We start from the raw sequence: 16,806 nt of genomic DNA, 5'->3' as shown, positions 1-16,806 counted from the left end.
CCCTTTATGTACAGAAATCTAGAAGCCCTCTATTTTGAATGAAAATGACTGATCTTCTACAACTCTCGAGCAGCAAAAGGCTCAATACTGTTCCCAGTGAAGAACCCTGCAAAAAATTTAAAGTTTTAACAGTTACGTTCTTTCAAAACAATCAAAGTCAGAGCACATTAATAAGAATAGGCACAAAGCAATGCACATCCATAAATGGTCATTCGTTTTTTTTAATTCAATGCCCTATGTAACTTGCCTAGTGATCAAGTTGATTCAAGGTTTTCAGCTCACTGGAAAGATCTGAGGTCGGTGGAGAATTAAGTTAGGGATGTCAGGAGAAGGGCAGGGGTGCAGACACGCTGTGATGGGAAGTTACACAACAACCGTAAAGAAACGAGTGAGCAAGCTAGCCATACAGGAATTTAAACAGCGGCTTTCAGTATAGTAACATTTCACTAAAAGCAAGATTAATGACTGGGCATGTATTAGGAACTCCCATTTTTGATGCAGTGGGATTTTTCAAATTCACCTGAATCTTGTGAACTGCTGGAGTGGGTGGGAAGGAGAAAGTGGTGGAAAGACAGTTTGGCACCTTTTCATAGTTTTTCCAAGAGTTTTTACAATCAACAATGCCAACCCATATCCTCCTCGTGCAAGATTAAATTCCACCCACTCTTTCCAATTCTCTCACTCAACCCACAACGTAGCATTATTTTTTTCCACTGTACCCTGTACTACCAGCCAAAACCTCATATGCTCTGCTCTCTCCCTCTCTCTTGCCCACACAAACACACACAGTCATCCCAACTCAAACACATTACATACTCCAATGCTGAGGCATATTTTAAACCCACATCTTCAAACTGAATGAGTGGACTTACAGCTGGCAATGGAGTAACTGCTACACTTACTGCTTGCTGGTGGTTGTTTGACACGAGGCATTCTACATTGTCAGTTTTCATCGTGTGAGATGTTAAAATAATTATTCTCATCTTACAAACTGAATCAACCCGTAGCTTTCCCTTTCAACCTCCAACAAGAGTCAAAAACCCGTTTTTGACTTATCAATCTTTTAGTGGCATAGTTAGGGTAAACAGTCAGAGCCTCTTTTCCAGGGTGGAAATGTCAAATAACAGGGTATGGATTTAAGATGAGGGGAGGGGGGGCAGTTGAAAGAGGATCTGCAAAGTTAGTTTTTTTTTTAGACAGAGCGTGGTAGAACGCATTTCTCGGTCAGGTGGTGGAAGCAGATACAACATTTAAGGGGCATTTAGACAGGCACATGAACAGGCGGAGGATAGGGGGATATAGACCTTGCCCAGGCAGATGGGATTAGTTTAAATTGGCATTGTGGTCAGCACAGACATCGAGGAACGATAGGTTGTACAGTTCTATGTATTTATGTTAATCTATGAGAACTTTGCAGAATGACAATTTGCTTAGAAATCAAGTATAGCAGACAGGAACAACACACAGTATATACTGGAACAACACAGTGTATAGCAACATGCAGAGAGCAGGTGTATATGGCGAACACTAATCTTGCTTAGAAAAACAGGGAGAGGGGAAACATCCACACAGTTGACAACTAATTATCACAGTGCACCAGCATTGTCAGAACCTTAAAAACGCTATTTTATAAAACACAACTCAAGACACTGATGGGCAAAATCCACACCTACATTATTCAGTTGGGCTGAGGTGCAATTTACATAAATTACTTATCATTCTATTTCTATTTAGATTCTGATAGTCCGTAATAACAAGGAAAATGTATGAACACTGTTTAAATCAAAATCCATTGAAAGAAGACAGCAGGTAAATGCTTTATTTGTTCACAAATCAGATAGGCAACTGGGTTGATGTAAAAATGTCTTCTCTCATCTAGACAAGTCTCATCCACATTAAGAAGAATCAATGTACTTTATAATCTGCACCACTAAACGAATAAGATACACCAGGAGAAAAACATGCAACATTCATTGTAACTCCATACAAAGTGTGCTGCTGCGCCAAGATGATCCTAGCATTCAATGGCTGGGAACAAAAATCCAAGTCATTCAAGGAAAGACTGAACAATTCTGCTGCAAGAAAAAAAATTACCTGACATTGGTGTCACAAAGTCCCTTGGCTCACAAATAGCAAGGTGCATCTAGAATATCAAATTAGTGCCGGGACAGATCAGGTCAGACCAACAAGCAAGGGTGATCCTGTACTGTTCAGCCTCCCCTACAGCTGGGACTGAGTCAGTTTTACCTCTCATGTGAGCACTGCACAGGAGAAACCAAACCCAAACACAGCACTAGAATCATATCCTATCCTCAGATGTTCAGCTTCATGGTCTTAAAAAATAAGGCTTTGGAATAAAATATCTCTGGGTGTATCACCAACCTAGGAAACAGTTTCCTCCCCCTCTGTTATCAAGCTTCTGAATGGTCCTTCCATAAGCCAGGGCACTGTGCAATTCACCATTACCCTGTTGTGGACATTTCACTGTCTGTGGAACCGAGATGCTCCATCCAGTACCCTTCCCTTTTTTTCTATTTATTGTACTTGAGGTTGACTTGATTGTATTTATATAGAGTATCTGATCATGGAAAACAAAGCTATTGACCGTACTTGGTAGGAGACAATAATAAACCTAAACCATCATGGCGAAGTCAGCAACAAAACAGTAATGAGTTACCCTACCATAACAAGCTGTATAATTTAGTTTAACCATAAATATAAACACCACATGCTGTAATGTTTATCTATAGAGACAAATCAGGCCAGGCAAGATAATTAACCAATTTATAGCTCAGCTCAGACTGAATCATTGTGGCATTTGTCAGGCAGTCACAACAATTGCCTGTCCCAGTACAAAGTGCATGAAAAGACGTGCATTTTTCATGATCAATAGACAATAGGTGCAGGAGTAGGCCATTCGGCCCTTCGAGCCAGCACCACCATTCAATGTGATCATGGCTGATCATTCCCAATCAGTACCCCGTTCCTGCCTTCTCCCCATACCCCCTGACTCCGCTTATCCTTAAGAGCTCTATCTTGAAAGCACTCAGAGAATTGGCCTCCACCGCCTTCGGAGGCAGAGAATTTCACAGATTTACAACTCTGACTGAAAAAGTTTTTCCTCATCTCCGTTCTAAATGGCCTACTCTTATTCTTAAACTGTAGCCCCTGGTTCTGGACTCCCCCAACATTGGGAACATGTTTCCTGCCTCTAACGAGTCCAACCCCTTAATAATCTTATATGTCTCAATAAGATCCCCTCTCATCCTTCTACATTCCAGCGTATACAAGCCTAGTCGCTCCAGTCTTTCAACATACGACAGTCCCGCCATTCCGGGAATTAACCTAGTAAACCTACGCTGCACGCTCTCAATAGCAAGAATATCCTTCCTCAAATTTGGAGACCAAAACAGCACACAGTACTCCAGGTGCGGTCTCACCAGGGCCCTGTACAACTGCAGAAGGACCTCTTTACTCCTATACTCAACTACTCTTGTTATGAAGGCTAACATTCCATTGGCTTTCTTCACTGCCTGCTGTACCTGCATGCTTCCTTTCAGTGACATTCAAAACTACTTTATAGCCAATCGAGTGTTTGAAGTATCATCACCATTGTAAATTTAGTAGGTCATCCAGAAGCCAAATCCGAACACAACCATACATCTGATCGTGAACCGATCATCTGATTCTGTTATGTTGGTTTACTCAATGGTGCCTTGGGAATTAGTTCACCATCAAAGTGCAGCAGCTTCAGTATAACAAGTCACCGAAACTACAGCATTGCCAACCCCTCAGCACTGCGACAGATCAGCAGATCCACTTTCTTCTGCTCACCTTGAGTGAACCCAGTAACCTGTGACAGTGAGACAAGAAAACTAATCTCCTGAAGTTAATTCACAGTTAGAATAACCAATGCGAGGAAAAACAGAAAACATTATTTATGGTTGGAAAGGTGGTGGCTAATATCATTAAACAAGATGCGTCCCAACCCGAAGCATTATCTTCAGACCATTCCTTCTTTTCCAAGGTGCTGCTTGACCCGCAGAGTTACTCCAGCATTTTGTGTCTACCTTCGATTTAAACTAGCATCTGCAGTTTTTTTCCCTACACCGAAGCATTATCTGACCGTTCCTGCACAGACGCTGCCTGACCCGTCGAGTTTCTCCAGCACTGTTTTTTATTTATTTGAAGATCAATAGAGTACCAGGTATAAACATCTGAATTAAATTGTAACTGGAATAGATTTTCAGAAACATTTTTTGGAAGATTAAAATCTTGGAATCATTCAACAAAGAGATGCAGCAGCATTGTGGAGGGAAATGGTGGGTATGGAGAAAAAGTGTGGGTGGAAAAATGAAAATTTGTTTACCTATCCTCCTGATCTAATAAATTACAAACTCCTGTTAACCGTGCACTGAAACAGCCAGAATTCTCTTCATTCTACATTTGATGCACCAAGGTTAATTACAATGCAAATGAGAAGATGCAGATTAACACCCAGCTGCATAGTCTTAGCATGAGACAATCTTCAAAACGGAATAAACAATTACAGAAAGCCACAGCAATCACCCAACTGCAGCAGCTGTGCCACATTTAGGTAATGAAGTGCACAAGACTAACAACTTTTGGCAGAAAATGCTCTTTTCACATTTTTGAACATCCTTTGTAAAAACTTTTTTTTTTTGCTCATCCCTTTGCCAAATACGTTGTCCACAGCTCGATGAAGAAATCTCTCTGCCAGGTGACTGCCTACTCACCCAAGTGAACGTAAAGATAAAATTCGCATTCAAGATCACATTAACACAAAGTCAGACCGAATTTTTAGTCTGCATTTAGGTTTTCTGCAGTGAACAAACTAGACACCACATTTCCTTGTCTGGTAACAGCAACATTATATCAAAAAGAGTACATTGGCTCCCAAACATTCTAAAGTCAAGAAAAACATTACTTAAGTGCCTGTTTCCAATATTACTGAACTGAACACAAGAACACAATGCAAACAAGTCATAACCGGCCATCCAGTTCTTCTCACATACAGTAGCTACATTAAGCACAGCTAAGTTATTTTCCTGGACCAAGAGTAAATAAATCAAACACTTAAACGGAGCCTGTACATTTTTAAAAACTAACTGAACTATGTTCTGAAAGAAGCGTAAACAGTGAAGTGCAACCTTTTCCTCCCAAAATGTGCAGTGAAAATGGGAAGATATTTCAAGTTCATCAGATACACAGAGGGTGATGAATACATGGGACAAGCTGCCAGTGGAGGCAGGCACAATTACAATATTTAAGACAACTGATCAGAAACATTTTAGGAAAATAATTGGAGGGATGGGGCCAGGTGCAAGTGGGAATAGCTTGGTCAGGCAACTTGGTCGGCATGAATGAGTTGAACCGAAAGGACTGTTTAGCTCTATGACCAAGGAGATACAAGAAATAGGAACAGATCAGACAAACTTAACCCTTAACCTGTTCTTGCTATTCAATATATTTATTGCTCTTCTACCTCAGCACCACTTCCTGTTCTAACCACATAAGCCTTCATACCAAAAATAAATATTGATCTCTGACTAGAATATACAAAAGAGTCTTCAAAGCCTCCTTGGGTGATAATTCACAATTCTTAAGACATTTATCACATTTGTCTTGAAGTAGCTGTTCCCTTTGACAGTGATCTCTGATTCTAGATTCCACCGCCAGGAGAAATATCATTCTACCGTCTGAACTTCTGCAACTATTTTATGTGATGTTTCATTCTTATGAATTCTAGATTGGCCCAGGGCACTTAACTCTCCTTCTTTCAGGAAGCTCGTCAAACCTGCATATAATATTTCAGACACAAGGAACTGCAGTTGCTGGTTTGCAAGAAAAAACACACAAAATGCTGGAGTAACTCAATGAGTCAGGCAACATCTTTGGAAAACATGCATGTGACACTTCTGATCATGGTCCTTTTTCAGTCAGAAGATTATGAAGAAGACGTTTCTGGTAGGGACTCATTTATCCAAGACTTCCAGAGATGTCCCAGCATTTTTTTGTTTCCTTTCCAATATTCCAGAGCTCAGGAGCAAGAAATCCCTGCTCTTGAACTCAAATTCTCTTGTAACCAAGGCCAATGTCCTGGTCTTGCAACTGTTTGCATGTTAATTTCCAAGAGAAATTGTTCAAGGACACACGGATCTCTCTGAACACTAACATCCTTCAAGTCTTCCCATTTGGAAGGCACAGTAGGTCACAGAGTTGCTGTAAGTCTGCTTTAATGTATCCTGCTAGAGTACTATAAATACTATTTCCCCTTTCCTTGTTAATATGTTGGGCCTGAAGAAGGGTCTCGACTCAAAACCTTACCCGTTCCTACTCCCCAGAGATGCTGCCTGCCCCGGAGTTACCCCACTTTGGTGTATAACCAGCATCTGCAGTTCCTTCCTACACAATATGTTGCGCCTCCTTTGCTTATTCTGATTTTTTTCTAATCCTGAGGCTCATTGCTCTTCTGGCAACATAAGCCTTTTCCTTTGATCTAACACTATCTTTAAATTCTCGTGACATTACTGTGATTGATACTGAAGATCAAAACAACACAATTCAAGCTTATCTACACAATTTTGTTTTCAAATTTAAAAAAAATTAAATCTCCACACAATTTTAAATTTGCCTTTCCTTCAGACTGTCACAATTAATAATTAATTTGCAGAATTAGACTAAAATAGATGCCAATTCCAAAATTTCTGCTAACTTGAGTGTTATCTTTTTATCTTAGTTGATATAAGTCTGCTATAACTTGGTAAAGATGCCAAGGCCTAACCATACCTGCTCAGCTGTAAATCTTTGGTGCAAAATGTTGTAAATAGTCCTATTAGCATCTGAAGCAAAACACCCAAACACAAAATATGTTGAAAATGCTCAATATTTTAGTAATATTATTTGTCAGTTAGTAATTGAAGAAAAATATTTCCATACCTGTTCATCAGAACTGAGTACTTCTGGCACTCTGTTTTTAGCTTAAATTTGCAATGCCTGCATAATTTTTGCCTGCTAAATTTTTCTTTATTCGGTCTTGCTGTGAGCAAACTATCACACGTGATAAGTAGAGTTGCTAGAGACTTGGGTTCGATCCTGACCTCATGTGCTATCCGTGGAGTTTGCATATTTTCATCTTGATCACATGGGTTTCCTCTGGATACTCCGTTTTCCTCCTACATCCCAAAGACGTGCGCGTAGACTTGTAGGTTACAACTCTTATGAAATTACCTTGTCCATTTACTTACATCTGCAGTTGGCAAATGTTTAAGTTGCAGGCAGAAATTGGAGCACCTGGAGGAAACCTTTGCAGTCATCAACACAATATGCAAAGTCTGCATACACAGCACCTGAGGTCAGCATCAAATCCGAGTCCCTGGAGCTCAAAGTCAGCAGCATACACTGTCAAATGTTACATTAACCTCTATTATGACAGGATGTGAATATAAGATGTAACAATTCTTACTGCAATTACACTGAGCTTGTCGAGATCATGCCTGAAGTACAATGTACAGTTTTAGTTTCTTTGTCTAAGAAAGGATGTGCTTGTCATATAGGAAAGGTAGCAAAATTTCACTAGACTGATTGCCAGGAACGGCAGGATGGTCAAGTGAGCAGAGGATGAATAGACTCCACCTATAATCTCTAGAATTAGAGTTGAAAGAGGTTAGAGAGGGCAAATGCAGGACAATCTTTCTTCTGACTGCGCAAGGGGTCTCGAACCAGAGGGCACAGCATCAGAATAAGAGGGAGGTTCCATAAGACTGTTATTGAGTTATTTCTACAATCAGACGATGGTGATCATTGTATTTCAGATAGCTGTGGAAGCTCATTTGTTCATTCAAAAGATTTATTGATGTTAAAGTAACCAAGGCATGTGAGAAAAGTGCAGGACAATGCGCTCAGGTGGAAGATCAGCTATAATCTTGAAGACTGGAGTTATCTCAAACAGTTGGATGACTGAGTGATGCATCTTTTTTTTCTTATGTTAAATCATTAAAAACAATGAAGTAAATGAAATCCAATTTGATTATTCCTCCTAACACCCATTGATAATTCCCATTGGAAAGTCTCTGATCCCATGGCAGGTCTCACAAGCGACTACCCCAGCATGACAGGTTGCAGTAGAGAGCCTGTCCCACTTAGGCGACTGCTGGCGACTGTCATAGTCGTAGCAGGACCCCGAAAAACTGGCGACTGGACCCCCCCATGACAATGTCTACGACAAGCTACCGACAACCGGCGACCCAATCGTCGCGAGTAGGACGTTCACCTATGACCACACAGACGACAACCTAAGTCAACCTATGTCCACCATGGGACAGGCCCTTAAGATTATGGGACAGGCCCTTAAGATTGGTTTCCACTGACAGATGGGAGCAGCTAAATGCCAGTATTCCCTTTGGGACTAGCTGGACAGTCAACACAATGCAGCTCAACTTGTCAGTCAATGACCTTTCAGTGGCGTTACTTCTCAGTAAGTGACCGTGAACAGAAACATTCACGCAATCGGTCCATGAATGCAGCCTAACCTACTGAGTTTCTCAAACATTTTTTCTGTTATTGAAGATTCCAAATATCTGGAGAAAAGGAATAGGTCATTTTCGGGTCGAGACCTTTCTTCAGACAGAGAGCCTGAGGAAAGGGAAACGAAGGATGTAGACAGTACTTAGGACAAATGAATAGAAGATATCAATGATATGATAATCAAGGCACTGTGGAGCCCACAATCATCCATTGTTGGCTGTGGGATAGGTAATAACGAGCTACACAGACAGTGGAACTCAACAGGTCGACGGTGAAACTAGTATGTGTAGGAAGGAACTGCAGGTCCTGGTTTATGCTGAAGATAGAGGCAGCATTTCTGGTTAGAAGGAATGGGTGACGTTTCAGGTCAAGACCCTTCTTCAGACTGAGCATCACGGGAGGCGGAGTTACAGAGGTAAGGAAGTATAAGAGATCAAAAGAGATTCAGATCAAGGAAAATGTAGAATAGACCATTGTTAGCTAGGAGAAGGTGACAACAAAGCAAACAGAGATACAATGTAATCAGAGGGACAGTCAATCTGGTCGGAGAACTTGGAAGGGGGAGGAAAGGAGAGAGAGAGAAAGCGAGGGTTATTTGAACTTAGAGGTCAATATTCATACCGCTGGGGGTAATCTGCCCAAGCAAAATATGAGGTACTGTTCCTCCAATTTGCGCTGGGCCTCACTCTGACAATGGAGGAGGCCCAGGACAGAAAGGTCAGTGTGGGAATGGAGGGGGAGTTAAAGTGTTTAGACAGCAGACCACCAATTTGCGCTGGGCCTCACTCTGACAATAGAGCTAATATGACAACTAGGGTGGGGGTGGTACGGAGAGAAAGGAGATGCAAAGGTTACTTGAAGATAGAAAAATCAACATTCATACGGCTAGGTTGTACGCTGCCCTGTATAAGGTGCATGGGGAGGGGGGGGGGTGGGTAAGAGCAGAGCTGCAGGGTAATGAGGAGACACGTGTGAGGGTCTCACCTATGACAGAAGAGGGGAAAAGCAAATTGGCTTATTTCAATTTCAGTCCCAGTTTAGTCTCCAATATAAAGGTAGCTGGAGCCATTGTTAGTAACTGAACTCTGCCTGCAAGAAGCATGGGCTCCCATGGTTTTGGACTGTGAATCAACAGACCACAAATTCATCTTCCGCAGCAGTCAGAGCTTGTATTTAGTTTGAAAACAATTTGAGAATAAAAAGTCTCAGAAAAGGTGACAGTGAAATTGCAAGATTGCCATGATAAGCCACCAGTTCACTTGTATGCTTCAAGGAAGGAGAGCAGTCATCCTATTCCTGTCTAGCCAAACCCTGATTCTTACACTAGACGATAGTAAATTTCCCTGTGTCGAGGACTACTTGGATTAAACAGTTATGAAGAACATGAAATTGCTACAGTAAAAAAAAGTGCCCATATCAAACTTTTCAACGGTTGGACAATAACTGCTAGTCTGGACAGCATGGTGTACATGCTAAGACTAATTAAATAGAAATAAAACAACTTCCTCAAGCAATCACAGCATTGTATGCATGCAGCAAGAGGAGCAACCTCAAGTGACAATGGGACCCTTCACTCTATTGATGCCCACTCTCTGGGCTCTAAAATAATAGTTCCTTCATCATCACTGGGAAGGAAAGGAGACATTTTCTGAACAGGATGGAATCACCCCAAGCATGAGGGCAGATACTCTCTAGCATACCATGCACACAGCAATGGTAAAGTCAGGTGTTAAATAAGGGAATTTGCACTAAGATTGTAGCCTACGTAAAAGCAGTGATTTTGAAAAACAGCAGACGACAGACTGTGTTTACTTCTAGAACTTAATTGAAGTCATAGCTAAGAATACAAAGACACTGAAGGAACAAATCAGCACAAGCAGGCCTGGTCAGTGGCACAGGATATGGGTATTAAGGTAGGCAACTTGGTTGGGTTAGAGGTGCCATAAACTAAGGTGCAGTTCCAATCTACCAAACCACCTCATCATGGGCCTTGCACTTTTTCTCTGTAAATGTAATGCTATAATGCTGAAAACATTATATTCTGTACTCTGATATTTTTCTCTTTGAACTGTTGTACTTGTGTATTGATTGATTTCACTCATGTATAGTATAATTTGACTGGATAGCACGTAAACAAAGCTTTCCACTGTATCTTGGTACACGTGACAATAATAATGCAATACCAATACTAGGTTGGGCCGAAGTGGGCCGAAGGGGCTGTTTCCATGCTGCATAACTATTTTTAAATAATTGCAGATGGTGGAATAACCGCATTCCTACAAATTGGCAGGTCAGTTAAGGTTTCAGAAAGTTGCTTTGCAAACTTGGACAATGCAAACAAAACAAACTTGCATTCAGTCTCAGCTAGAATGAAGATCTAACTTTAGCAAGAACATCAAGACTTTCTGGGGTATACACATGTTCAACATGATGACAGGATAATTGGAAAATATATATTTTTTCTTCTTGGAGAAGTGACTAATAGAAGATTTTAAAACGGTCATCAAAATCATGATGGAAGAGCAACCAGAAGCCATGCATTGGAGAGAACGTGCTGGAGTAACTCAGTGGGTCTGGAGAACATGGATAGAAGACGTTTTGGGTCAGTACCCTTCTTCAGACTCCAGCAAACCAACACCTGCAGTTCCTTATGTTCAGAGCATTAAGGAGAGTTGATTAGTGTTGGGAACATTCATTGGCTGTAACTTGTATAGCTCAAGTGTTAACTGCAATCTAGCAGCCCAATCCAGAATACTGATATGGCCTGGGTTAAAGGGGCAGCCTTTCCATTGCATGCTTTAATAACATCCTGAATTCAGAATAAGAACTATCAACTTTGTGTGTAGGATAATTAGGGAGGGGCTGGTTAGACTGGGACTTTATTTTGGAGTGTAGGAGTCTGAGGGTGACCTTATTGAAATATACAAAATCATGAGGGGCATGGATAAAAGTGAAAGCTCACAGGCTTTTACAAATGGTAGAGGGTTCCAAAACTGGAAGGCATAAGTTTAAGGTGAGAGGAAAAAGATTTAGAAGAACCTCAGGGCAACTTTATCTCAAAGGGAAGTTTGTATCTGGTACGAGTTGACAGAAGGAGCTATAGAAGATATCGTAACGATTTTCAAATTCTCAAATTTCACCTCATATTTGGACAGATATATGGATAGGAAGGCTTTAAGAGAAATATGGGCCAAATGCGGGCAAAATGGAACTAGCCCAGTATGCCAACCATTTCAGTATAGACAACTTGGGCCGAAGGAACTGCAGATGCTGATTCACAAAAAAAGTGCTGGAGTAACTCAGCAGTTCAGGCAAATTTGATGCATGGCTGGACTATGCCATGGTCTGGCAACACATCATGCAAAAACAAGACAAATTTAAGCAAAGCTTCAGAGTTTGTAACCCTTACTTTTTTGGAAAATAGAACAGTATCAGATGCAAGTACACAATAAATAAAGCTTGACCAAGCTGCAAAAGGATCATAGATGACTCACAACCACAATCTTTGGACCGAATCCCACTCCACACCTTGATTCCCTTCATGTCCAATATCTATCGATCCACAAATATTTTCAAAAGCTGAGCATCCACAGCCCTTGAAGCAGACAATTCCAAACAGCCATAATCACCAAGTTAAGAAATCTGTCATGGAGACACAAAAAAACTGCAGATGCTGGAATCTTGATCAAAATACAAGAGAGGTGGAGGAACTCAGGCACCATCTGGCGTGGGAATAGACAGGCAACATATCGGGTCATGGGCCTTCTTCAATCATCCATTGTGTTCAGAATAGAAAAGCTCTTACCCAAGGCAACACTAGGGCTAGAATTGTTCCTATAATCCCTAAAGAAAGGCACATTCTCCTCAACCTTCCATCTTTAGAGCTATCCAAGGGACTTCAGCTCCACCTGTCCCAAGAAAAGTACACCCTAAACTGCAGTGAACACTGGTCTTGGTATTGATTTATTGGTATTAGTTTATTATTGTCATAGGTACCGAGATAGTGAGAAACTTTGTTTTGCGCGCCATCCAGGCAAATTATACCACGCATGAGCACATCCGGTAATGCAAAAGAGAAAATAAACAAGAGCGCAGAAAAAAGTATTACAACTGCAGAGAAAGTGCTGATAAAGTAGTGCACCAGCCCTAACAAAATAGATTGGAAGATCAGGAATATATCCTCCAAGTGGGGGACCATCTCCGACATCTCCCTACCGTTTCTGGATCTCATTATCTCCATCACAGAAGACAGACTAGTGTCCGACATCTACTACAAACCCACTGACTCCCACAGCTATCTTGACTACACTTCTTCCCACCCCGCCTCCTGCAAAAAGTCTATCCCCTACTCCCAATTCCTCTGTCTACGCCGCATCTGCGCCCAGGATGAGGTGTTTCACCTCATCAGAGGTGATGAGGGCATCAGAGCTGTCCTCATTCTTTAGGAAACGGGGCTTCCCCTTTTCCATTATAGATGAGGCTCTCACCAGGGCCGCCTCTATATCCCGCAGCTCCGCTCTTGCTCCCCCTCCCCCCCATTCGTAACAAGGATAGAGTCCACCTTGTCCTCACCTTCCACCCCATCAACCAGCGTATACAACAAATTATCCTCCAACATTTCCGTCGCCTCCAACAGGATCCCACCACTGGCCACATCTTCCCATCTCTTCCCCTTTCTGCTAACGCAGAGACCGTTCCCTCCATAACTCCCTGGTCCACTCTTCCCTTCCTACCCAAACCATCCCCTCCCCAGGCACTTTCCCCAGCAACCGCAGGAGATGCAACACCTGTCCCTTTACCTCCCCCTTTGACTCCATCCAAGGACCCAAACAGTCTTTCCAGATGAGGCAGAGGTTCACCTGCACCTCCTCTAACCTCATCTATTGTATCCGCTGTTCCAGATGTCAACTTCTCTACATCGGCGAGACCAAACGCAGGCTCGGCAATCGTTTCGCTCAACACCTTCGCTCAGTCCGCCTTAACCAACCTGATCTCCCGGTGGCTCAGCACTTCAACTCCCCCTCCCACTCCCAGTCTGACCTTTCTGTCATGGGCCTCCTCCAGTGTCATAGTGAGTCCCACCGCAAATTGGAGGAACAGCACCTCATATTTCGCTTGGGCAGCTTACACCTCAGCGGTATGAACATTGATTTCTCTAAATTTAGATAGCTCCTCTGTCCCTCTCTTCCCCTCCCTGTTCTCCCACTGTCTTTCCAACTACATCCTTTCTTTGTCCCGCCCCCCTGACATCATCTGAAGAAGGGTCTCGACCCGAAACGTCACCTTCCTTCTCTCCTGAGATGCTGCCTGACCCACTGAGTTACTCCAGCTTTTTGTGATACCTCCTCCAAGTGCAATGTCATCAAAGCCCTATTCATGCACATAAGTAGTGGGAATTGGTTTTACTGAAAGTACGAATACAAAAAAAATGCTCAAAGTACTGAAAAATAAACTGATTTATGTTTCCAGTCTATCATCACTCATTAGAAGATGTTTGTACTGTTTCTCTCTCCACAGATGCTGCTTGACTTGCTGTGTATATGCAGCATTCTGCTTTTATTTCAGCTTTCCAACATTAAGGTTTTTGCTTTTCATCTGTTGTCATCAGTAGTGTATTTGTATCACTTGTAAATAAACCAAACATGACAGACCGGCATTTACTTTAAAATTTCAGCCCACATAACCAATTAGTGCCAACTGCTAGCTCAAGATTCAAATGCAAGAGGCAGAACCTGCTGAGTTCCTCCAGCAGTTTTTTTTGTTGTTGCAGCAAACAGGCTGCAAGATTTCAGATCTCAACCATTTGTTAGAAAGTTTTCATACAACTTCCAGACCCTCCATAACGCAAACACTAAAATTCTCCCTCAAACCAACACTCTTGAACTCCAGCAATGCAGTGAATCTCAAAGTATGTACAAAAAAAATGCTTGGGAAGTGGACAAACTGTTCACTGCACACTGATGCCATATCTACAACATTTCAAAATGGACTGTAGTTTAAGCTCTTTGAGGACAACAGGTTCAGATCGCTCTCACTGTGGCCACCAGTGCAAGAATGTAGCATTTGTTGACTGAACATTTTAAGAAATGGTGCTAGTGAGGCTTGATGAGGTGATGGTTAAACTTGTAGTCCAAGACTGTTTGACAGAAAAGAATAAGAACCTCAGGACTTTTCCCCATGAAATAGTTCAATTACACAGCCATGGGATATATCAGTGAACTTTAAAATCAGGAACAAGACTAAATACAGGGTATTCAGAAAAAAATATCCAAAGAATGACTTATTGGAACTCTATGCCACAGGGAGTACTTGAGGTCTACAGAGCAAAAAATGATAGGGAAAGTAGGTTTTGACAGGGTGTGGGGAGGAGAGGCAAAGTGCAAACATTGGACTAAATGGTCTGTTTTTGTCCTACTGCTCATTTAAAAGTTACATTTAAAATGAATTCCTTTACAATATTGAGATATTATAAACAAAATGTCAGGCAAAATTTGATGGGATTTACAAACCCAAAAGAAAATCAATAATGGAGAGTACAAAGGATGCGCTTAGCAATCAACCCAAAAGTCTTCTCTGCGGACCAAAATAAAATCAACCCCTTCGATGTAAAATCAGACAGGGGTATAAACAAGATAATCAGATATCATAATTATAATAGTATTGGTCTATTATCTATTAGACTCAAATGACAAACCCTCTTCCTCCAAAACAAAACACTCACAGACAAAACTGCTTTCAGAAACCAACCTAACAATTCATTCGCAGATTACACTGAAGTTCAACTCTTTTTCTGGTACTGCTCCTTTTAAGAATGTAGAAATCAGAAACAAGCTTATTGCAAACAATTTGGTCAAAAAAACTTGAAACATTTTTGAAAGCAAGTTTAAAACAACACCTTATGGTCTTTTCTTTTGAAAAAAACAAATTAATGTTGCTGCAAATTCCTGGCATTTCAGTGGAGTTGTGCACAAATGTCCAAGTAATTCACTTCTCAAGAACAAAATCAAGAGAATCCGTGGGTATAATTTGGAATAAGAATCGGAGTGGTGGAGTACATTTGATTTAAAAAGTAGTCAGAAAGATTCAGAAGCCACAAAGCAATGAGTTTGACAAGGGTATAAACAAAAGTAAAGCAAGTTGTTTTGTTCGTGTGGATGGCGATTACGTTTAAACCAACTCACCCAAACCTCAAAACACTCACAACAAATCATAAATTTGTAAAACACGTAATCATGCAAACGACAAGAAATCAGAACATAATAAAACTCGCAGCGAGACAACATGAAATGAAAGTGAAGGGAGTCAGGATCCTGTTGACAAAACCCGCCATTTTAAATCATGTTTTTTTTAATTCGCTAAATTCGAGGGTAAAATAAACGATAATCGGCATTTCTGCTGGTCTCTGGAGTAAATGGCATGCCTGCAGTGCGAAGGAATTGTAAGGCGGGCTCGGTGAACTGGGCCTGGCGCAGGCCGTGACTAGGCCCGGGCCTCACGCTCTGCGCCATTTACCTTTGGCCAAAGCGACGGTGGAGTTCTCGGTGTCGATGGTGTACAGAATCCCTTCATATCGGATCTCCGCCTTGGAGATGAGGCTGATTTTGCTGCCGATGTACGGAGTGCCGCCGCTCATGGTGTTCGCCGTGCGCTGGCTGGCCCTCTGCGAGCTGGTGGAACAGCAGATGGACGCCGATTATCGGCGTCCCTTCCTCTTCCTCTCACTCTCACTCTCACTGCTCTGTGACGTTGCTCAGGCAGCGGCCAACATGGCGGCCTTTAAATCCCAGGGAGCAGGCCGGGCCTCCCTCACAGCCTGCCGCCACACCAACACTGCAACCTTGACTAGCAGCTCCTGATCTGATCCCAGGTAGTCCAGCTATTCGAAAGATAGCCGTGGATTAATAAACATGTCCTTTTGCAGGTCTAAGTTGGAAGAAAGTCTGGTGAAGCTCAATGCAAAGCGACGTTGCTCTTTAATTTCGTTAATTGGTGTTTTAACTTATTTTGCGAGATATAGACAGTTTAAAAAAAAAATCCAGGCACAATATTACAAGTTTATGAAGTAAATGTATTTGGGAGGCTATTCAGTCCACCGTGTGCAACTGTCCCATTATCCTATACAGTTTGTGTTTCTGCTTTCATGCTGATACATGGACTTTTTAATTCTTTTCCCACTAGCCTTAATTCTAGGATAACTTACAGGAGCTAATTCACCTGCAGGAATTTGGGATCAACTAGCAGAAACACACATACATGGGG

General features: G+C 41.8%; 1 protein-coding gene across 1 annotated transcript in view; it reads right to left on the bottom strand.

Annotated features, from left to right (window-relative positions):
• The window catches only part of lsm14ab (LSM14A mRNA processing body assembly factor b), a 41,559-nt gene extending 25,189 nt beyond the window's left edge, over positions 1 to 16,370 (bottom strand). The window contains exon 1 of the mRNA XM_078400693.1: positions 16,060 to 16,370. Coding sequence (XP_078256819.1) covers positions 16,060 to 16,180 — 121 coding nt within the window. The 5' untranslated portion in view covers positions 16,181 to 16,370. The remainder of the gene's footprint in view (positions 1 to 16,059) is intronic.
• Between the last annotated feature and the right edge of the window lie 436 nt (positions 16,371 to 16,806).

Source organism: Rhinoraja longicauda, chromosome 6 (assembly GCF_053455715.1).
Source record: "Rhinoraja longicauda isolate Sanriku21f chromosome 6, sRhiLon1.1, whole genome shotgun sequence".
NCBI lineage: Eukaryota > Metazoa > Chordata > Chondrichthyes > Rajiformes > Arhynchobatidae > Rhinoraja > Rhinoraja longicauda.
Note: the sequence above shows the minus strand (reverse complement) of the source record. Positions and strands in the feature narration are given on the sequence as shown.